Source organism: Lepidochelys olivacea (genome assembly GCF_965140295.1).
Source record: "Lepidochelys olivacea isolate rLepOli2 genome assembly, chromosome: 3".
NCBI lineage: Eukaryota > Metazoa > Chordata > Testudines > Cheloniidae > Lepidochelys > Lepidochelys olivacea.
The window spans coordinates 127019157-127043063 of record NC_140413.1 but is presented as its reverse complement, the minus strand read 5'-3'; the positions used below and the strand labels follow the sequence as shown (position 1 = coordinate 127043063).

Below are 23907 nucleotides of genomic sequence, written 5' to 3'. Positions count from 1 at the left end.
GCTCACGAAAGCTTATGCTCTAATAAATCGGTTAGTCTCTAAGGTGCCACAAGTCCTCCTTTTCTTTTTGAAAGGACTCTCAGAAAACTGGGTGACTGAGCAACACAATGGCAGATAAAATTCAGTGTTGATAAATGCAAAGTAATGCACATGGCAAAATAAAATCCCAACTATACATACAAAATAATGGGGTCTAACTTACATGTTGTTCGTCAAGAAAGAGATCTTGGAGTCATTGTGGATACTTCTCTGAAAACGTCCACTCAATGTGCAGTGGCAGTGAAAAATCTAACAGAATACTGGGAATCATTAGGAAAGGGATAGATAATACGACAGAAAATATCATATAAACCCCTGGTATGCCCACATACTGAATATTGTGTATGGATCTGGTCACCCCATCTCAAAAAAAGATATATTGGATTTGGAAAAGATACAGAGAAGGGCAACCGAAATCATTACGGGTACGGAAATTATATCCGTGTGAAGAAAGATTAAAAAGACTGAGACTTTTCAGCATAAAAAAGAGATCACTAAGGGGGGGATATGATTGAGGGTTATAAAATAATGAATGGTATGGAAAAATTGAACAAGCAAGTGTTCTTTACTCTTTCACATAACACAAGAACTAGGGGTTGCCCAATGAAATTAATAGGCGGCAGATTTAAAACAAAAAGTATTTCTTCCCAGGATGGGCAGGGATGCAACACCGTGCTCTGAGTGTCCATAGCCTCTGTTTGCCAGAAGCTGGGAGTGGGCAGCAGGGGATGAATCACTTGATTTCCTGTCATGTTAATTCCCTCTGAAGAACCTGGTATTGTCCACTGTTGGAAAACAGGATGCTGGGCTAGATGGATCTTACCCAGTAATGAACTGCCAAAATCTTAACCGTTTCCCTCCCCACCCCATGAGGGGGTTGTGGCCCCCCCCCGCCTTCCCTCCGGACCCCTGCCTCATCCACCCCTGTCCCCTGACTGCCCCCAGAACTGAGCAGGAGGGTCTCATGGGCCACCGTAGTGGGTGCCCACTCCGCCCCTAAGACCCAGAGGGACCTGCCGGGGGGCGAGGTGGGAAGTCCCAGTGGTGCTTACTTGGGGCAGCTCCCAAGAAGCATCCGGCAGGTCCCTCTGGCTCCTAGGGGCGGGGCAGCTAGCTGAGGGGTGCAAAGGGAGCAGCCGCTCCCCCCACTGATCACATCAAAAGTAGCACCTTAGGTGCCGACTCCATGGGTGCTCCAGGGCTGGAGCACCCACAGGGAAAATTTGGTGAGTGCAGAGCACCCACTAGCAGCTCCACACCGCACCTGGCCCCAGCTCACCTCCGCTCTGCCTCCTCCCCTGAACGCACCACCCCACTCTGCTTCTCCGCCCCCCCTCCCCCTGGCTTCCCATGAATCAGCTGTTAGCGCGGGAAGCCTAGGAGTGCTGAGAAGCAGGCGGTGGCTTCGCGCTCAGGCCCAAGGAGGCGGAGGTGAGCTGGGGCAGGGAGCGGTTCCCCTGCGCACCCCCCGGGTTACCCGCTGCGGCGTGGGTGGCCCTTCTCGCACCCCCCCCACCCCAGCTCACCTCCGCTCCGCCTCCCTGGGCCTGAGCGTGAAGCCACTGCCTGCTTCTCTACCCTTCCCAGGCTTTTCACGCGAACAGCTGATTCGTGGGAAGCTGGGGCAGGGCGGGGCGGGGTGGGGAAGCAGAGGTGGGCGGTGTGTTCAGGGGAGGAGGCGGAGCAGAAGTGAGCTGGGGCAGGGTGGGGAGGTACCGGTGGGTGCTCTGCACCCATCAAATTTTCCCTGTGGGTGCTCCAGAACGGCCACACTGGGTAAGACCAATGGTGAGCTGGAGCCGGCTAAAGTTCTTATATAGAACCTAGATATATCGGCCCCCACCTAAACCCTGGATTTGTGCTGGAAATGGCCCATCTTGATTATCATACACATTGTAAGGAGAGTGGTCACTTTAGATAAGCTATTACCAGCAGGAGAGTGGGGTGGAGGGAGATTTTTTCATGTTCTGTGTGTATAAAAAGATCTTCTACACTTTCCACAGTATGCATCCGATGAAGTGAGCTGTAGCTCGCGAAAGCTTATGCTCAAATAAATTGGTTAGTCTCTAAGGTGCCACAAGTCCTCCTTTTCTTTTTGCAAATACAGACTAACAGAGCTGTTACTCTGACACCTCGCCATTGTAACCCATTAGATCCCAATTCCTTCCCAGAGCTGAGAGAGAACCCAGGAGCCCTGATGGGGTCTCTCCAGAGTTAGTAACAAAATAAGAACATATATTAAAATTTTAAACCTAACCAGAGTGCTCCTTAAGTGACTTGCCCCAAGATGTCAGAACATGTTAGTATTCAAGCTGAGTGGGTCTAATATTTATTTAATTTTCTTTCTTTTATATAGGCATTAGATACGGTGCTCCTGTCAGCTAACTGCTAAGCTATCTGTCAAAAAACTAGAGTTTTCAGGTGCCTAAATGGCCCTTGGAATCACAATTAAAGTTGCCGCACCCCCCACCCCATCTGAAATGGTGCCCCTGGATCTGTACCACCTATGGCTACAAGGAGAAGGCAACTGCAGTCTCCCATTTCACAAAGTCAGACTGGGTTCCCTCTGCAAATTCTGCATTCCTTGTGCACCCAGAAGTCTTGCTCACTTCATTGGGAGTTTTGGGTGAATGATGGAAGGTGGGATCAGGCCCTAAATCACCAACATCCCTGTCCTATGCAAGGCACATGAAGCATAGAAATGTAGGGCTGGAAGGAACCTTGAGCGGTCATCAAACCCATTTGCACCCCATCCCTCCCCAGAACTGACGCAGTATCAAATATACCTAGACCATCCATGACAGGTTTATCTAACCTCTTCTTATACAGACGCTTTCCGGGTTATGCAAGACTCAACTTACACAAATCTGCACTTACGGAAAAAGTTCTGTAAGCTAGAAATAGGAGGTGGGGTTGGTGGCGTTTTTGTTTGTTTTTGTGTTTTTTTTTTTTTTTTTGCCTAACATTTCCGACTTACGCAAGGCATTTCAGAATGATTGCATAAGTCGGGGAGCTAGGGTGACCAGAAAGCAAAGGTGAAAAATCGGGACAGGGGATGGGGGGTAATAGGAGCCTATATAAGAGAGAAACCCAAAAATCGGAACTGTCCCTATAAAATTGGGACATCTGGTCACCCTACGGGGAGCGTCTGTAAACCTTCAATGATCGGGATTCCACAGCTTCCCATAGTAACCTATTCCAGTACTTAGCTATCCTTGTTAGATTTTTCTAATAGCTAACCTAAATCTCCCTTTCTGCAAACTAAGCCAGTTACTTTTTGTCCTGCACTTAGAGAACATGTATTTGGTGAACTGTCCTCTTCATAACAGCCTTTAACATATTTGAAAACTGTTATGTCCCTCCTCATCCTTCTCTTCTCTAGCTTAAACATGCCCAATTTCAACCTTCTCTCATGAGTCACAGAAGCACTCTCTGTTACTTTTTCAGGGGTGCAGGCTCATCTCCCTCTGTGTTTCTATTGTTCCATCACATGCTTTCCACAAACAGACAGGAACATCCATTTCACCTGAAGAATCGTAGATCTCTGGCACAAACACACACATTTACAGAAGATTTAACTCCATTCAGGCATTCCCTTTAGTGTGCTGAAGGGACGTGTCAGCTGGGAGTTAGAGGACTGGGTGCTGTACACATGACTGAATCATGACCATTTCATTTTTATATTCTCCCAACTGGACGGATCAAAACTCAGCGTGAAGATTCTGCTCTTGATCTTTTTCAGGGTAAAACCCTCTAATGGGACCAGATCTTACTTCAAATATTGCTTTGCCTCATCCTCAAATTTGGATGTTGTAAATCTGGCTGAGGAAGGGTTAGACAATGCACATGTCATTTGCATCTGGTCAACGTTCAGCCAATAACTTGTCCCATATGTGGGACACCATTGCACATGTTTTCTCAGTTCAGCATGCATTCTTGTAGTCGTGAAACATAAAAAGATTTCTGCAGCCTACCTGTGCACAGTGAGAACTATCTGAACTCTGATCCACAATCTCAGAGCCACAGTTGTGTGAGTGGTAAAATGACACTTATGATGTTCAGCATGATTCTGCTAACTTTAATGACATTGATCTGCAAATGATCCCACTTCTTTTGGTGGGACTGGTACAGAGTGGAATCTCTAGCCCCGGTGTAGCTGCATTGTTGCAAACCCCTACCGCAGCTATGCCACACCAATGTGAACTGTGGCTTGCACCTGTGTAACGTATCCCAGGTGAACCACAGAGTGGGGACCCATGAAACTAAACCGAAGGTGTTACTCAATGTGGGAAAAAGTCTGGGAGACTCTGACCCTAAAGCTTGCACTCCTCCAATTTGGTGTTAACTGTATCCAAGAAAACAGGTTCCCTAGGAAGTGCTGTATATTGTGCCCCATCTTGGTTTAACAATGGGAGCATTCAGCAGACATAAATTATAGAATGTTGGAACCAATAACAAACAATATAACCATGCAAAATGTTTTTTCTACCAGGAAAGAAACACAAATATTGTTGGAGTCGCGTGTCCCGTCCGTCGTCTCCCCTCCCCCCACCCCCACCCCCCCAGCCGTGTACTGAGAATATAAAAATGAGGTAGTCTGGGTAAGGCCGGATTTACACCTTGTGCGCCCCTAGACACCCCAGTGGCCAGGAGTGGCAGGGTACCTCCACCGCCCGTGGCAGCTTGGAGCTCTGAACCAGCATGGGCAATGGGGGGTACCCCGCCACTTTTAACTTTTAGGTGCCCCACCACACAGCCCCACCACCACAACTACCCAGCACCCTGTCTAGACCCCCCCCACTTCCCAGCACCCCAACACACACAGACCTCCCCCTTCCCCATCCCCTCACTGCCCAGAGCCTCTCCACAAACCACCCCAGAGACCCATTCTCCCATGCCCTGCCCCCAGCCGCACTTACCAGACTGTAGTCTACATTTTCCAAAACAAGTAGCGATTTTGGGTTCTTATCTTGACATCTGAAAGAAGTTTGATTTTTTTTGTTTGTTTTTTTTCCAGTGGGTACACTCAGTAATTTATGAAAATCCAACTGTTTTAACATGTCTCAAATTTGGCACCTCCACATTCACTAATCGCTTTTGAAAAGCTAGGCCAGCAGACTTGCATACCTAATACAGCTCTACCCTGAACCTTACATGGGTGGGGGTGGGGGGAGGGACGCTAGGGTAGATAGGTCAGGCCCAAGATGGGCCAGCCTTACTCTGCTGGCACCTCCATCCTTCAGTGCACTTCCCGATATTAATTCTTTTCTAGACAAGACAAGACAAAAACAAAGACAACCTTAACCAGGCTATTTTAACAACTATCATCCAGATGTCAATGACACTTACTGCTGAAGTGAGCTGTAGCTCACGAAAGCTTATGCTCAAATAAATTTGTTAGTCTCTAAGGTGCCACAAGTCCTCCTTTTCTTTTTGTGAAACTCCTGCGTTATATGTCTGTGAACAACACGTGTAGAATACAACTGCTCAGCTCAAAAAAACCCACCATTAAACTAACATTTTTTTTCCAAATAATTTTCCTGCTGAAAACCTTTTGAAAACTTCCTGGTTAGTCATGCTTTGGAGTGATGAGCTGCGTGCCCTGTAGTCTGCTTGTAGCATTACGATTTCCTGTCTGAATGCTAGCTATTCAGCAGAATTAAAACACTTCCTTTTACTGATATGATCTCTTTTTGTAATTAGATATAGTTCATATTTTTGTTTTATGTTGTACTTGAATACTGAGTGGGGCCCAGCTGATAGTACTTTTAATATTGTTTTATCCTTCATTCCGGTCTTTGTATCCATAAACTAATCTCTGGGCTGCTAATGCCCTGTGTATCCTGAGCACAAGTAACAATATGATCCTTGTGCTGGCCCTGGCTACCCTGGTTGAACCATCTAGCGAGAGCTGTTATCTCCCCTTATGTAAGAACTGTGCTGCCAAAACGAATGTTTATGGGACTCCTTTCTGTGAGATCCTAAACACCACCACCACCCCCATCTCCTACTGGTTTCAGCTAGAGCTGATGGCAGTCAGCGCCTCACAGGAACTGGCCCTATGACATTATGTAGATAGGACTTAGTGATTTTTATACCATGTTGAATTTAGACAACCTCATACACCAGTATTACTGAATCAGCTTATTTATTTGTATTACTGTAGCACCTATGGGCCCTAGTCATGGACTAAGACCCCGTTGTGCTAGGTGCTATGCAAATGTAGAATACAAAGATGGTCCCTGCCTCAGGAATCTTACCGTCTAAGTAATACTCTTAGACTTTAAGGTCTATGATCATGATCTATGGCTCTACGCTGACCTTCTGGATATTGCAGGCCATAGAATCTCACCCACCCACTCCCTGTAGTAGACCCCTAACCTGTGGCTATTTTACTGAAGTCCTCAAATCATGATTTAAAGACTTCAAGTTACAGAGACTCCACCATTTACTCTAGTTTAAACCTGCAAGAGACCCATGCTACAGAGGAAGGTGGAAAACCCCCCAGGGTCTCTGCCAATCTGATCTGTGGGGGAAATTCCTTCTTGATGCCAAATATGGCATTGAGTTCCCACACACCTGGGAAAGAATTATCTGTAGTAACTCAGAGCCCTCTTTATATAGTATCCCATCACCAGCTCTTGGAGATATTTGCTAGCAGTTGCAGATCAGCTGCATGCCATTGTAGACAGTCTCTTCATACAAAATCAGCCATAATTTTATCAAGCTCAGCTTTGAAGGCCAGTTAAGTTTTTTGACCCCACTGCTCCCCTTGGAAGGCTCTTCCAGAACTTCACTCCTCAGGTGGTTCTAAACTTTCACCTAATTTGAAGCCTAAACTTGTTGATGGCCAGAAGGACTCTGTTAAAGTTCACAGGCATGAGCAATCTCTGTGATCTTTGCCCTTCACTTCAATGGGAGGAGGATTAAGCCCGTAAATTTCAGTGTTAATAAAATAACAATTACCGTTTATGCAACAGAGAACCTACTGCAGTGCTGTTCTCCCATTCTTCATCCCTGTTCCTCTAGTCAGGAGACTGCTTATGGAAATTCACAAGCATCCTGTCTTTCCAGTGCTTCAGAGAACATTATGCTTGCTCCCAGGAACAGAATAAGCAGACTTCAAGTAGCTTGACATGCCTTTCAGCATTTGAAACCAAGCCAAACCAAAACAGGATAATCTTCATAGGAAGTGATCTAAACCTCATTGCCTGAGATATTTAACACTGCACTGGACAAGTCAAATGAGCTAATAGACCTTTTCTATCTCTCAATCTATAACTCTCTCATTAAAAATTGGTAGGTCTAATTTTAGTTCTTGGGTGTCCTTTTTAACCATCTTTTTTAGCATTAATTAAATCTCTTTGTAGTTAATTAAATTGCTGCTTTATTCAAAGTTATGAATTTAATCAATTGCATTATGGTATTCCCAGGAAATAATAGATTTTCTAATGTTCTTTCAGCAAACAAAATTAGCAACACCTTAGCAATTTCAACATATCCCTGTAACTAAATGTCTTGAACTCAAGAGGTTATGTTAAATTTAAAAGCGTAATGTGAAATATGCTCCAGGTTGTAGGCATGTGATACTCATTATCAATCTGAATGGATAGATAGAAAACTCGTGTATAGTTTTAATTTGCTAAAGCAGTTTGAATGAATAGGAAACAGTGAGTGAAATCCTAGCCCCATAGACACTGGGAGTTTTGTTACTGACTTCCATGGAGCCAAGATTTCATCCAGAGTGTTTTGGGGACAGAGAAAGTTAGTGAAGAGAGGAGGTACCAGTAGTCTTGGAGATGACATTTTGATGTGTATATAAAACTAGGGTTAGTTTTTGTTTTAGGTTTGTTTTGATTTTATGCTTTGCCAAAACAAAAACAAGATCCATTTAGATCTGGGTCCCATTTTTCCTATGTACCCAGAGTTCAGGAGTATGGGTAGATGGTTCTGGTTTTCACCCATTTCTATATGAAATAGGTTTGCAAAACCTAAATCACCCATAGTTTTTTGCTAACCTAACTCTAGTTTAGAGCCAATGCTCAAGTTATTCAAACCCCAAAATTCAGGGGATAATAAAAGCTTCTGTTCAACCCATTTCTATTCTTTCTTAATCTAGTAGTGATTTTTGTTAAAATATATTTTAATTTTATTTCTTCATTCCATATGATGAGAAAATACAAAAATGGGGAAGGCAACTACAAAATATGAATTACACACAGACAAGGCAGCCACCTAGTATATGGTAATCTAGCCTCCTAGCAAATGCTGTGTGCAAAAGTATAGAATGGCTGCATTGGAAGACACTTGTTAGTGTTGTAGTGATATCAATAAGTTGACTCATATGGATGGTGAGTTGGATGAAATTCTTTTGGGATTCACACTAGATAAAAATGAATATGCTGTGCAAGTCAGAGCTAGGTAAATCTACTTGATACCGTGACTTACAGCAAATTTAGGGCCTATTCCTATGATCCTGAGCAGCTCACACAGGTCTTGTGAAGGGTTTTGTGCCATCTCCCCTTCAGTAGACACAATGACAAATCTGTATTGTTACCCAGCATAAGACTGTTCTTCAGATATAGTGGAGGCAGGACTGGCCAACTCAGGCTCCTGGTCTTGCAAATACTCAAACGTTTAGGTTTGTGCTTAACTTTAAGTACAGATGTTTTCGGGATCAGGAGCCCTGTTCAGTGTCTTCAAAGGATGCCCCTCTGCATTGACAACACAAATATTCCTAAGGAGCCTAGAAAACATGAAGCAGTGGGGCTCATTCCTGGTAGTGGCAGGAGGAATGTATTGTCGTCCTGCTGCTGCCCCACTAGCATGTGGGATTTGTGAATCTTTGTATATGGAAGGTTGCTAGTAGTAACCTTCCATTATTCTTTCAGCTGAACATGCAGAAGCACTGTGAGCAAAATCTTCTCTCTGTCACCCATTTATAGTCTGAGTCTCTCCTTCAAGATGATAGCGCTACAGGTTTTTTTAATGACTGTAAATGAGTCTTTGGACCGAGTCGGGTGTATTTGGAAAGGACTGCACTAGTGGTACTGTAGCACATACACGTAGATCACTGTAACAGACCATAAAGCCTGTGATGAACAGGCATCCTGATCCCAGTTGCTTCAATTATTTACTCCAATGTTTCAATTTACAGGTTCTGTTTTTATCTATTCACATCATGAAGTTTCATAGGCAGACGCAGTGGGATGCGGACGTCTTACATTCAGACTCAGTGTGCTGCACTGAAAATAAGAAGTCCCGGTGTGTATATACACACTTCATATTTGGCATAGCATATAGTTTGTATTTTTCAAAGTTTTGGTATTAAGGATTTAATTGTAGAAACAAGTGTGGTGGGATTTAAATAAATATTGTGTTTTCTTTCACTCACAGTAACAGCTGTGCTTTTCTTTTTTTCTGTCACAGGAAGAAGGTATAGTGAAGGAAATAGACATCAGTCATCATGTAAAGGAAGGTTTTGAAAAGGCAGATTCTTCACAGTTTGAGTTGCTGAAAGTATTGGGGCAAGGTTCCTACGGAAAGGTAACTTTCTACAGTATGTAATGGACCTAATTCCGCTTTAAACAGCACTAGTAGCATCCCATTGAAGTCAATGAAGTTGTGTGGGCAGAAGAGCATATTTGCCATTTACTGGGGTCCTAGGTAAGACAGGTTAGGGGATAATATTTATGGGGCTAGACCCTAAAACATGAATGAGTGTTATGTACTGGTTATAAGAAAAAGAGGACTTTTGGCACCTTAGAGACTGACTAATTTATTTGAGCATAAGCTTTCATGAGCTACAGCTTACTTACTCACGAAAGCTTATGCTCAAATAAATTGGTTAGTCTCTAAGGTGCCACAAGTCCTCTTTTTCTTCTTGCGAATACAGACTAACATGGCTGCTACTCTGAAACCTGTCATGTACTGGTTATGTAATCCACTCCTTGTTGCATTAAACTACCCCCCAGCTGTTCCAGAGGTGGTGATTGTGCTATAATTGCTAGTTAGGGGACACTGGTTGAGATTTTCAGAGAGGCCTGTGGGAGTTAGGCATCCAATTCTCATTGACTTTCAATGAAATTTGGTCGCATAATTCCCTCAAGGCCCTTTGAAAATCCTATGAAGCTCATGATCTGAGCTCTGGAAATCCCAGATTTAGTGAGCAAGATAGCAACCATTAAAGTTAAAGCATGGGACTTGGAGTCAAATGTTTCAGCTGCAGCTCTGCCAGTGACACCACGTATGGTCTTGAGCTTTCACTTACCTTCTCTGTGCTTCAGTTTGCCTATCTATAAAATGAGGTTATTGATCACTTCCTCAGAGTGGTACTGAGAAAACTTTATGGTGCTCAGATGAAAAGCACCGTGTAACTGCAAAGTATTATTATCTTTAAGAAAGATAAACTAGTTTTGCATTGTCACTTCCCTCTTTAATGCCCACAAAAGCCATGTTTGTGCACACATTCCATTGCTGTGTGCATATTATACATATCTATTACAAAACAACGTACAAAGACTAGAAACCACAAACCATCACCTGAATGTCCTTTGGTTAAGCATCCACGTTTCTATGGTCTGAATGAATGAGATCTCCAAACCTTTGCAAGTGTGACCCTTGCTAGCAGCTGGTGAGCCTAATTTAAACCAAGTGCCAAAAATCTGTGTTTTAAGTTTATTTTTCTTGGTTTGTTTGAAAATATATTCCTCAGGCCTGAACCCTTGATCTATCTGCCTTACTCAAGAAACTGATGTACTCCTAAAATCAACTGAGTTACACCAGCATAAAATGGAGAAACAGTGTCAACCTGTCTAGAATGGCTCACAACTATGAGTGCTGACCTCGGGGCAGACGCTCCAAACTAGTTGTATGTTCTAGAACATACAATTTCACCAGTCCAATAAAGAAAGAAAGAAACCCAGTAACAAGTGTGAACTCCTGAAGCAGTATAACTGTCTTACCATGGAGTCACAGACAGTCCCCTTGGCATTCCACTCTATCTTCCCACCCAGGTAAGCTGGACTATGTGATTATCACTTTACACCAAAAATCACAACAATACTCCGTTTACTCCCAGTCCCAAAGTACCAGTCAGTCACTTACCCCAGGCCATCTGTACTCCGATCTCAAACCAAAGACAATGCCGGTAGCCAATCCTGTAATAAACTAAAGATTTATTAACTAAGGAAAACGAGTTATTTATAAGTTTTTAAAACAGGAAACATAAACACACACAAATGACAGGTTTCAGAGTAACAGCCGTGTTAGTCTGTATTCGCAAAAAGAAAAGGAGTACTTGTGGCACCTTAGAGACTAACCAATTTATTAGAGCATAAGCTTTCGTGAGCTACAGCTCACTTCCTCAGATGCATATCATGGAAACTGCAGCAGGCTTTATATATACACAGAGAATATGAAACAATACCTCCTCCCACCCCACTGTCCTGCTGGTAATAGCTTATCTAAAGTGATCATCAGGTGGGCCATTTCCAGCACAAATCCAGGTTTTCTCACCCTCCACCCCCCCACACAAATTCACTCTCCTGCTGGTGATAGCCCATCCAAAGTGACAACTCTTTACACAATGTGCATGACAATCAAGTTGGGCTATTTCCTGCACAAATCCAGGTTTTCTCACATCCCCCCACCCCCATACACACACAAACTCACTCTCCTGCTGGTAATAGCTCATCCAAACTGACCACTCTTCAAGTTTAAATCCAAGTTCAACCAGAACATCTGGGGGGGGGGGGGGTAGGGAAAAACAAGAGGAAACAGGCTACCTTGCATAATGACTTAGCCACTCCCAGTCTCTATTTAAGCCTAAATTAATAGTATCCAATTTGCAAATGAATTCCAATTCAGCAGTTTCTCGCTGGAGTCTGGATTTGAATTTTTTTTGTTTTAAGATAGCGACCTTCATGTCTGTGATTGCGTGAACACTTCAATCTCTCTGGTCACGCAATCACAGACATGAAGGTCGCTATCTTAAAACAAAAAAAATTCAAATCCAGACTCCAGCGAGAAACTGCTGAATTGGAATTCATTTGCAAATTGGATACTATTAATTTAGGCTTAAATAGAGACTGGGAGTGGCTAAGTCATTATGCAAGGTAGCCTGTTTCCTCTTGTTTTTCCCTACCCCCCCCCCCAGATAGAATCATAGAATATCAGGGTTGGAAGGGACCCCAGAAGGTCATCTAGTCCAACCCCCTGCTCAAAGCAGGACCAATTCCCAGTTAAATCATCCCAGCCAGGGCTTTGTCAAGCCTGACCTTAAAAACCTCTAAGGAAGGAGATTCTACCACCTCCCTAGGTAACTCATTCCAGTGTTTCACCACCCTCTTAGTGAAAAAGTTTTTCCTAATATCCAATCTAAACCTCCCCCACTGCAACTTGAGACCATTACTCCTCGTTCTGTCATCTGCTACCATTGAGAACAGTCTAGAGCCATCCTCTTTGGAACCCCCTTTCAGGTAGTTGAAAGCAGCTATCAAATCCCCCCTCATTCTTCTCTTCTGCAGGCTAAACAATCCCAGCTCCCTCAGCCTCTCCTCATAACTCATGTGTTCTAGACCCCTAATCATTTTTGTTGCCCTTCGCTGGACTCTCTCCAATTTATCCACATCCTTCTTGAAGTGTGGGGCCCAAAACTGGACACAGTACTCCAGATGAGGCCTCACCAATGTCGAATAGAGGGGAACGATCACGTCCCTCGATCTGCTCGCTATGCCCCTACTTATACATCCCAAAATGCCATTGGCCTTCTTGGCAACAAGGGCACACTGCTGACTCATATCCAGCTTCTCGTCCACTGTCACCCCTAGGTCCTTTTCCGCAGAACTGCTGCCTAGCCATTCGGTCCCTAGTCTGTAGCTGTGCATTGGGTTCTTCCGTCCTAAGTGCAGGACCCTGCACTTATCCTTATTGAACCTCATCAGATTCCTTTTGGCCCAATCTTCCAATTGGTCTAGGTCCTTCTGTATCCTATCCCTCCCCTCCAGCGTATCTACCACTCCTCCCAGTTTAGTATCATCCGCAAATTTGCTGAGAGTGCAATCCACACCATCCTCCAGATCATTTATGAAGATATTGAATAAAACCGGCCCCAGGACCGACCCTTGGGGCACTCCACTTGATACCGGCTGCCAACTAGACATGGAGCCATTGATCACTACCCGTTGAGCCCGACAATCTAGCCAGCTTTCTACCCACCTTATAGTGCATTCATCCAGCCCATACTTCCTTAACTTGGTGACAAGAATACTATGGGAGACCGTGTCAAAAGCTTTGCTAAAGTCAAGAAACAATACATCCACTGCTTTCCCTTCATCCACACAACCAGTAATCTCATCATAAAAGGCGATTAGATTAGTCAGGCATGACCTTCCCTTGGTGAATCCATGCTGGCTGTTCCTGATCACTTTCCTCTCATGCAAGTGCTTCAGGATTGATTCTTTGAGGACCTGCTCCATGATTTTTCCAGGGACTGAGGTGAGGCTGACTGGCCTGTAGTTCCCTGGATTCTCCTCCTTCCCTTTTTAAAGATTGGCACTACATTAGCCTTTTTCCAGTCATCCGGGACTTCCCCGGTTCGCCACGAGTTTTCAAAGATAATGGCCAGTGGCTCTGCAATCACAGCCGCCAATTCCTTCAGCACTCTCGGATGCAACTCGTCCGGCCCCATGGACTTGTGCACGTCCAGCTTTTCTAAATAGTCCCTAACCACCTCTATCTCCACAGAGGGCTGGCCATCTCTTCTGCATTTTGTGATGCCCAGCGCAGCAGTCTGGGAGCTGACCTTGTTAGTGAAGACAGAGGCAAAAAAAGCATTGAGTACATTAGCTTTTTCCACATCCTCTGTCACTAGGTTGCCTCCCTCATTCAGTAAGGGGCCCACACATTCCTTGGCTTTCTTCTTGTTGCCAACATACCTGAAGAAACCCTTCTTGTTACTCTTGACATCTCTGGCTAGCTGCAGCTCCAGGTGCGATTTGGCCCTCCTGATAACATTCCTACATGCCCGAGCAATATTTTTATACTCTTCCCTGGTCATATGTCCAACCTTCCACTTCTTGTAAGCTTCTTTTTTATGTTTAAGATCCGCTAGGATTTCACCATTAAGCCAAGCTGGTCACCTGCCATATTTACTATTCTTTCGACTCATCGGGATGGTTTGTCCCTGTAACCTCAACAGGGATTCCTTGAAATACAGCCAGCTCTCCTGGACTCCTTTCCCCTTCAAGTTAGTCCCCCAGGGGATCCTGGCCATCCGTTCCCTGAGGGAGTCGAAGTCTGCTTTCCTGAAGTCCAGGGTCCGTATCCTGCTGCTTACCTTTCTTCCCTGTGTCAGGATCCTGAACTCAACCAACTCATGGTCACTGCCTCCCAGATGTTCTGGTTTAACTTGGATTTAAACTTGAAGAGTGGTTAGTTTGGATGAGCTATTACCAGCAGGAGAGTGAGTTTGTGTGTGTATGGGGGTGGGGGGGATGTGAGAGAACCTGGATTTGTGCAGGAAATAGCCCAGCTTGATTGTCATGCACATTGTGTAAAGAGTTGTCACTTTGGATGGGCTATCACCAGCAGGAGAGTGAATTTGTGTGGGGGGTGGAGGGTGAGAAAACCTGGATTTGTGCTGGAAATGGCCCACCTGATGATCACTTTAGATAAGCTATTACCAGCAGGACAGTGGGGTGGGAGGAGGTATTGTTTCATATTCTCTGTGTATGTATAAAGCCTGCTGCAGTTTCCATGATATGCATCTGAGGAAGTGAGCTGTAGCTCACGAAAGCTTATGCTCTAATAAATTGGTTAGTCTCTAAGGTGCCACAAGTACTCCTTTTCTTTTTACACACAAATGAGTTAGTCTTAAATTTAAAATGGTCATATAGGATTCTATAATAAGCAGCTCTATATGTCCTTTAGGGCTGACCAGGCCAAGCAGCCTGGGGATCTCTTGCTTATGCTCTCTGGACTCGAAGATTCCTCAACAGAAAGATCCTGGTTTCTTCTTGTCAGGGATTTTTATCCCCTGTTCCCCAGAATCCAAGCAGATGGGATGAGTTCATGCACAGGTTTTCGCTTTGTGGAGGAAGTTACGAATGCAATCAACAAGGTCTCTGTCCTTTGATGCTACATAACGCTCATTTTGCCTTCAGTGTGTCATCTTGTGTGCAGGATGAACACTTTACCTTAATTAATACTGCTTTTCCTGTTCGAGTTAGACAATGACAGAGGTTTACAATGCAAACAGTATAACTTTATACCATGGGATAACAAAATTATAAGTAGGATTAATGCATGCAGCATCCTACTAACATTTCATGAAGTCTACACACGAAACACCTTCTTATAACATTACTATCTGTTTGGCTTTACCTCTTGGTTAGTATAGTTCCGACTGGTTTCCAGCTATGCATTTGTCAGTGCCCAATGAGGCCTGGGGCCTTGGCATAAACTGGCGCCCGGTCTGCCAGTGTCACACACTGATGAAACAGACCCTACAGTTTTATTCCTGAGACAAACTATATTTAGAGGATTTATCCATTTTCCTGAACACTGCAAATGGATAACTATCACTACATCTGTTACAAGCTCCCTGGGATGAGGGAATTTGGAAACCATTCACCAGCAAATGTATGTCCTGCAGAGGAAAGACCATAGTAGTCTTGTGTTCTGAACATCTGCATTTAAAAACAGTCAGACCAAGTAAGCATTGGCTGCTGCAGTGAGATGCAATGTTTAGGGTTTTTTTTATTTAAAAAAAAAAAAAAAAAGGTGAAGGTTGGGGGAGGGTTTGTTCTTTCCAGATCAGCAATTGGCAGCTCTCCTTATTCCAAATGCCCCAGATCTTTTGCTCTGTTGTAGTTTCTCTCTATCAAACTTAATCCCAACTTTTCAGAATATGGGTATAATAAATATTTCAGAAATGGTTCAATGGCAGTCTTAGATTGTACTGCTGTATTTCGTTATTAGTCCTCTAAATTGGCTGTTTACAGTTAACATTTCACAGCTAAAATAGCTAGTCTCTGGTGCCACAGAAATACTTACCAAAGGAAGACTTGGTCTTTTGGGCAAGGTCCACACACTTTAGAGAAGGATCAGCGTATAACGGGGTACAGATTCAACCTAGCTTGGGTTGTGGGTGATTGCTAGTCACCATTCAGGGAGCTGTGTGAAATAAGTTAGTGCTCGCCATACTACAAAAGGCACTATTTGGTAGCTTCAGCTGAGAGGCCTGGGATTGAATGCCCCTGGAAAGCTAGCTGCCTCTTCGCTCCAGTAATGGTCCCCACAGGTTAGGACAGGGTGGGGAAGCTTGCGCGAGGGTTGCTTAGGCTGTTCCGATCTAGGTTTTCATCACCACAATGTCTGAGATCCTTGTTTAACTTTATAGCGCCTTAGTCTCCAGGACTGTCAAGTCACCACTCTTCATGGCTACTAGCTGGAGCCAACGCTCTGCTGCAGGATGCTTAAAGAAACTTCCTTTGTCATCTAGGAGAGCTGCAGGTGCTCAACGTCTCTAAAAATCTTATTTAGGTGCCTAAACAAGGGTTTAGGTGTCTAGCTTTAGGCAACCACATAGGCTGAGGGGAATTTTGACAATTCTATTTGCATTCCATTGTACCTTTAAGAATAATAAGACATCGTTTTGCAATACAATGCATTTTTGTTCCATGTCCTTTTTGGTTTGATGATGATTTTGATGTCCTCTAAAACAGGACACAATGTTCCTTTCCTCATTTTGTTTTGGAGGGGAATGCAGACGAACTGCAATATCCCATGCTACACAACAGCTGACAAATGACTAATAATTTAAGTTGATGATTTTTCTTATTACAGCCATAGGGATATTACTGGCATTGCAAGATTATATAGCATGCAGTGAGGGGTTTGGGGTTTTTTTTGTTTTGTTTTTGCCCAGTACTTCGACCATTCCAGTTTAATATTCCTGCAGGTATAATGTGCTGTGCTGCTGACAGTGGAACGCCGCTTATGAAACGTTATATCTAATACTGTCCACTTGATTGGGAGTTAGATACAATGCCAATGTTTAAAGGTGAATAACAATGCTGGAACTCTGGGGTTTAGCCAAACTTGCTTATGGTGATTTATTTTTTTTCACTTCCTATCCCCGTAATGCCAGACACTATTTCTGAGTAGAGTTGAGTGAAAAACATACAAAAAAGGTTCCATGAATAGTCTCAACTTTTAAATGATTAGCTTTGGCAATGTCCACTCCTCTTTCTGTCTTTGATTGCCATGAATATTTGAGTAATTGAGCTTAATTTAGCAAGAATGTTAATGGAAAATCTATTTTTAAAATTGTATCTGTAGAAGCCAGATTTTACACTTTGCACACACAATTATTGGTGGTAGCATTGTTTGCATGTTTATCAGATCAGGAAACGAAATACCAAATAACACATCTGTCCTATCCAAATATTTTTATATTCCACTTCGCTTCTAGTATCTGTCCAGCAGCAGAAGTCCTGAAACACCCTAGAGAACAGCTTCTCAGATTGTATTTCTGGCCCTTTTGGAACCAGTAAATACTGGAAATCGACTGAAAGACTCTGCTCTTCTGAGATTTCTTGCCTTATTGATAGATCAAGGAGGTATGAATAGTTTGGAAAGCTTCAAACTAAGTTTTGGGAGGCTTATTGTGACAGAACTAAATTGTTTTTCTCCCTTTCCCTTTTGTCCCAAAAAATCATCTGGGACTAGATAGGAAGAAACTGCTGTACAGAATAAAACAAAACAAAATATTTTGTAAATTTGCAGAGTCAAAAGGTGTAATAATAGGAACCTTTCACAGATGTACACTGGGCAAACTATCTGTATTGTAATGAACAATTCATTCATCAGATGTAGCCTTTTTTCTGTTCATGAAGTTTTCATAAGCAGACTTTGATCTTTAAAATTTTATTTGCTTACAGTTTTACAGGACTTATGCACACACATGTCAGCTTCTGGATTGTTAATGAACTATTCACTTCAACTACATGCTTAGCTTGTCAGTCATGAATAATGAATCACATAGTATGGTTTCTTCTTCCTGAGTCAAATGGTTAAACCTTTTTAAATGGGCTGAACACATCTGGGCACAAATGGCAAATATCTTGTTTTCATGCAAATACAGCAAGTTATGCGAAGAACAGCCATTCTCCAGACATTCATGTGAATAGCTGTTTAGAAATCAAACAAATGTTTGCAAACACTATTACTATTCGACCACTTTAACTGGATGTGTAAAGAACAACTGATCATATTAAACATGTTACCTTTAGCAGAGGGCAATAGGGTAGAAAATGAAGCTTACAAGGGCCAGCTAAGCCAATTGTTTGTGAAGTAAAAACTAAACACTTTGAATATTAACTTTTCCTTAGAATTCTTGCCGTCTCAGTATCCATTACTCCATCAAATTCAGCAAATGCTCTCCCCTCAAACCACTGTACTTGATTACATTGGTGTCTTACTTTTGTAGGTATTTCTGGTGAGGAAGATCAAAGGATCTGATGCTGGCCAGCTTTATGCCATGAAGGTACTTAAGAAAGCCACTCTGAAAGGTACGGATTAAGACACTGGGCTGAACACGCTCTCTCCTGTACTATAGAGTTTACTTTTCTTGTGATGTGTAGGATCTGTTGGCATAGTTTTGTAGGATCTAAGAACACAAAAGCATGTTCTTATCAGCCTCCACCATTCTGTTTCCTCATTTTGGACTGAACTTACTAAAACTCCACACTTTCAGTGCAACATTGTGCCTTTAAATAATTGCACCCAAAATTTTGCACCTCCAAGTTATTTGCAGGATCAAATAATAGATGTGGAAATGTTATTTAACAGCACCTGAAAATCCGGCAATAGGTGCAGGTGTTCTCATTTGCACCTGCAATAAATTGCAAGCAGTGTTATTTGTGGGTACCAAATTAGAGGGCAAGTTCTGAAAATTGGTCTCTAAAATTTTTACATCAAAAAAAGTTTTTCATGACTGTTTAGCCATTTTAAGAAAATGCTCAATATTGTTGTCACTATCACTAGAAAATGCAGTTATAGTTTGTGTTCATAATAACTAAAATGCTTAGGCAAGGAAACCTGTGACTGATTGCTACTCAGATTGAGCTATGGTACCTATTACAGATGGAACAACAGTTTCTCTCTCTCATTATTTACTTTTTTTGGTAACAAAGACAGACTTGGTTGCCATATGGAAAATTAAAATGTTGTTCTGCTTTCTCATTTTCTTCTAGTTATAGCTATGGTTGAGAGAGAGTTCAGTGAGTCAATTCACTTGTGGTTTTTTTCCTTTGCTGGCCATACAGTATGGGAGCCAGAAATTATATAAGGAATTTGGTATTTGCTAATTCTGCATGACTTATTCACTATTTTAATAAGGATTATTTATAGTTGTTCTAGGGGGGGTCACTTTTAATTTGTATCCGAGTGTTGGCATCTCTCTGAAATACTTTTTATGTAAATGTATTTCAAGAGTGGAAAATAACTCACTATTGGTAAACAGTAACCCTATTGAATGATTGTTGCCCTATATCTGAAAACTCACAGGCTCAAACTTTCAGGAATGGCAAATTATTTCTGGGTGCCTAACATCTCTCAATTTGGAGATCTACAATCAGCAGTAATTCTATGTAATCTTGGTTATGACTAACAGCACAGTAGATGTCAAGAGGCTGATGACATGACACAGCAATTCTCTTGAGCACCAACCGAAACGTGCAAATAGGAAACTAAGTACTCACGTAGCGCTATCTGACGTCAAAGCCCTTTACAAACATTAATTACAAATGCTGAAGCAGCTGCTGATCTTTCCATTTAGAATTTATATAGAAGAGTTTGCACTCTGCTGTTTTCCTGGAATAAACATCCATCTAAATATTTCTGCTTCCAATGGATAAATATTTGTGTGTGTGTGTATATATATAATATATACACAAAGTGTATAATGGAGAAAATCCTCAAGTCTTTATTCACAGTCAAATTCTGCAGTACCTCAACTATTCAAAACTGAGCGTTCTCCACCTGTGAAAGTTATTTCTGCTCTGTGAGAAATCTGAGGAAAGAACACCTAGCTTGTTATTATTTTTGTGAACCCACGTAGCCCTTCCCCTGTGAGAATTTTATTTTTTCACATCTCTGTATAGATGCGTAAGGTCCTTCCAGCAGGAATGACCTCTGGCTTTCTATCTTGTGCAGCACCAAGTACACGCTCACCACTTAACAAATAATAGGATATATTGTCTTCAATGTTGTAGCTGTGTTGGTCCCAGGATATTAGGCTGTGTCTACACTGCCACTTTCAGCACTAAAACTTTAGCTGTTCGGGGGAGTGAAAAACACACACCCCTAAGCGACAAAAGTTTTAGTGCTGAAAAGCGCACTCCCGGCAATAAAGCGAATACCCCTCATTCAGGGTGGTTATTTTTTATTGCCAGGGTAGAGCTCTTCCCCCGGCAATAAAGCATGACTACACTGACCACATCGCAGCACTGCCATGGCCACGCTGTAATGTGGGCAGTGTGGACATACATACCCTTAGAGAGACAAGGTGGAACAGATTGCTTAGCATAAGTAGCTAACACACATAAATTGGTTAGTCTCTAAGGTGCCACAAGTACTCCTTTTCTTTTTACATTTCAAGGGGTCATTCAAGGTGAAGTGGCCTGTTAACATCTTTCCAGTCATGAAGCAGGGAGGGGGAAAACCAGGGTGAGTTTGTTAGCAGGTTACAGATTGTTGTAATAAGCCATAAATCCAGTGTCTCTCTTCAGTCTTCGATTTTTAGTGTCTAACAAAAAAACAAGCTCACAGCTCATCTTTTTGAAGGCGTTGTGCAAGTTTATTTCAAGGATGAGGACTGGGAGGTCAGATGAGTGATCACTTTGTTTCAGAGTAGCAGCCGTGTTAGTCTGTGTTCGCAAAAAGAAAAGGAGTACTAAGTGTTGACCCACAGGTGATACGGTGTTTTTGTCTCTTATGTTTCTGTGTGAGTTCCTTTTGAGCATGTAGTAATTGTCTGGTTTCACCCATTTTGTTGTTGGGGCATTAGGACACTGGATGTGGTACACCACATGGTGAGAGAGGCACATGTAAGACCCATGCATCTTGAAAGGTGTGTTATGGGGGGTTTTGACCCTCATAGCAGTGGAGAGATGTCTGCAGGTTTTGCATCTGTTCTGGCAGGGTCTGGTGCTGCTTTGAGTTGGTGTCATAGACACTGACTCCGTGGGTGCTCCAGGGTGCTCAGCATCCACCAGCAGCCGCCTTATCAGCGCCTCCCCCTCCCTCCCTGAGACTACCGCCCACCGCAAACAGCTGTTTTGTGGCCTGGAGGAGGGATGGGGGAGGAGCAAGGACATAGTGCGCTCGGGGGAGGGTGTTGGGTGGGGAGGGGGCAGAACTGGGCGTGAAGAGGAAGAGTGGGGGTGGAGAAGGGGCGGGGCAGGGATGGGGCCTTAAAGGAAGGGGTGAGTGGAGGCAGGGTCTGGGGCAGAGCCGGGGGTTGAGCACCCCCAGCACTTTGGAAAGTCAGTGCCTGTGGTTGCTGTGTCTTGGTCTGTGGGGAGCTTGCTTCTGATGATAAGCTTGGAGAGATAGGGAGGTAGTTTGAAGGCCAAAAGAAATTCTACAACCTCATCCCTCATGAACCCACCCCAGTGTCCTTCTGCGTGCTTCTCAAGATACACAAACAAGGGAACCCAGGGAGACCCATCATACCTGGTCCGGGCACTCTTACTGACAGAATATCAGGACTCATAGAAACCATCCTCAAACCACTCACTGCACAAATGTCCAGCTTCCTCCAGGACACAACTGACTTACTCCACAACATTAACAAAATCTCTCAGAACGCCATCCTTGCCACCATGGATGTCACCTCCCTATACACCAATATTCTTCACAATGACTGCATCACTGCCTGCCTCAGATATTTACAAAACAATGGACCACACTTAGATATCCACTCCAAACACATCGCCAGACTCATCCACTTCATCCTCACCCATAACAATTTTACATTCAACAGATGCTTCTGGTTCCCCTCCCCCTGCATCTGCACAACATCACCATGCTTCCTAGAATACTCCACAGCTGCTTTTCTGACATTTAGTGGTAACACCTGGAAGCTGTGACAGGAAAGTGATCTCTGCCAGATCCCACCTGCTCCATTCAGATTGGTCACACTGTAGAGATCCCAGTCAGAGGGTATGTTTTCACTGACTTTTGTGCCTCGAGCTACTTGACCCTAGGGATCAGCATAGGGTAAAGAACAAAAGTTTCTAACCCAAATCAAAGATGTGGGGAGGTCCACATTAGCTTCTTACAGACATGTTATCTACCTTGAATTAACTGGCAATCAATTCACTTGAGTTACAAAAGTGAAGACCGCCGAGAAGCGTGGTGTAGGAAAGGAAATATTAAAAGAGCTGCAGTGAGAGCTGCTGTCAGTGAAGTTCCAAAGAATTTGGCACAGAGGATAATAGTTTTGACAGCTTAATTTGATCTTTAAGTGAGTTTTAAATTATTGCTGCCCACCCACACTGAGCAGGGCTGGAAATCCGTCCAATTTGAGATATTTATTACCATGTCAAATGATGGGCACAAATGCATGAGTGCTTGCTAGCTATAATTCAATAATTACTGGCAAAAGCATGGCTGCCCAGACTCTTCTTCTCCCCCCCCCACCCCTGCACTGAACAGCATAAAGCTGAATGTCACCTTCCCATAAGTAAGGTTAAGATTTTTGTCATGGATATTTTTTAGTAAAAATCAGGGACAGGTCACGGGCTTCCATGAATTTTTAGTTATTGCCTGTGACCTGTCCCTGACTTTTACTAAAAATATCCCTGACAAAATGGGGAGGGAGGAGTGTCCCACACGTATAGCTGAGAGGTCCAGGGGCCCCCATGGACTGGCAGCAGGGCAGCTGGGGGGAGGGCCCACTGGCCACAGCAGCCTGGTGCTCCGGGGGGCATTCCCCCCTGGCCGTCTGCGACAGCTGAGAGCTGCCACGGGGCTGAAGTGAAAATGTCAGACATATTTGGAAATCGTGGAGTCCGTGACATAATCATAGCCTTACTCATGAGTAGCCCTTGCAACCCCAAAAACCACATTGGTTGTTTTTCTGTATGAAGGTACATTTACAACAACATAAGGGAAGTGGGGCAGGGGAAAATGACAGTTTAGGAAAAAAAGGGGGGGTGCAGAAAACCTTGCTGTTTGGATTAGTCTGAGGAACTAGTTTGTGGGTAAAGAAGGTGCGGCATTTAATGCATGTTTTAACCAAGGGTTACCCACTTATGATGAAACTCTTATTCTTCATCAGTAGATAATCTCTCCAGGCTGTTATGCCTCATTAGTCAGCATGATCCCAGAGTTCAGTGACAGCAAAGGTTATTGTAAAAACAGTACAGAACCTTTCACCTTCAGCAATCAATAGTTTCCAGCATTCACAGCTCCCAATGAGCCAGCTCTGTACCAAGAGAGCCCTGAAGTTCAAATATATGTGTGTATAGAGAAACATAGTATTTAGAGATGGAAGAGATCTATTAGATAATGGAGTCCCTCCCACTGCAAGGGCAAATGTATCCCCAGTTGTGGCTGTATTGTATATTAAGCTGATATTAGATTTTTAATATTAAACAATCTTAGAATGGAACAGTTGCAAGGATATGAGTAGTACACACGAACTCTTGTGACAATAAAAATAACCCTTACCAGTATTAAAATAGTACATGTATGAGTAGTCATATATTTATGGCATGGATACGTGATAGTGGAAAATTCTATAGTTGGGTATAGATCAAACCAAAATTAGTTACTTAATGACCTATTGCCTTCAGT

The 23907-nt window shown here is 43.2% G+C and overlaps 1 protein-coding gene across 3 annotated transcripts in view; it reads left to right on the top strand.

Moving 5' to 3' along the window:
• Positions 1-23907, top strand: part of RPS6KA2 (ribosomal protein S6 kinase A2) — a 475722-nt gene that overhangs the window by 297490 nt on the left and 154325 nt on the right. For all 3 annotated transcript variants that reach the window (XM_084622452.1, XM_084622451.1, XM_084622454.1), the window contains 2 exons: positions 9469-9585; positions 18533-18614. In XM_084622452.1, coding sequence (XP_084478578.1) covers positions 9469-9585; positions 18533-18614 — 199 coding nt within the window. The remainder of the gene's footprint in view (positions 1-9468; positions 9586-18532; positions 18615-23907) is intronic.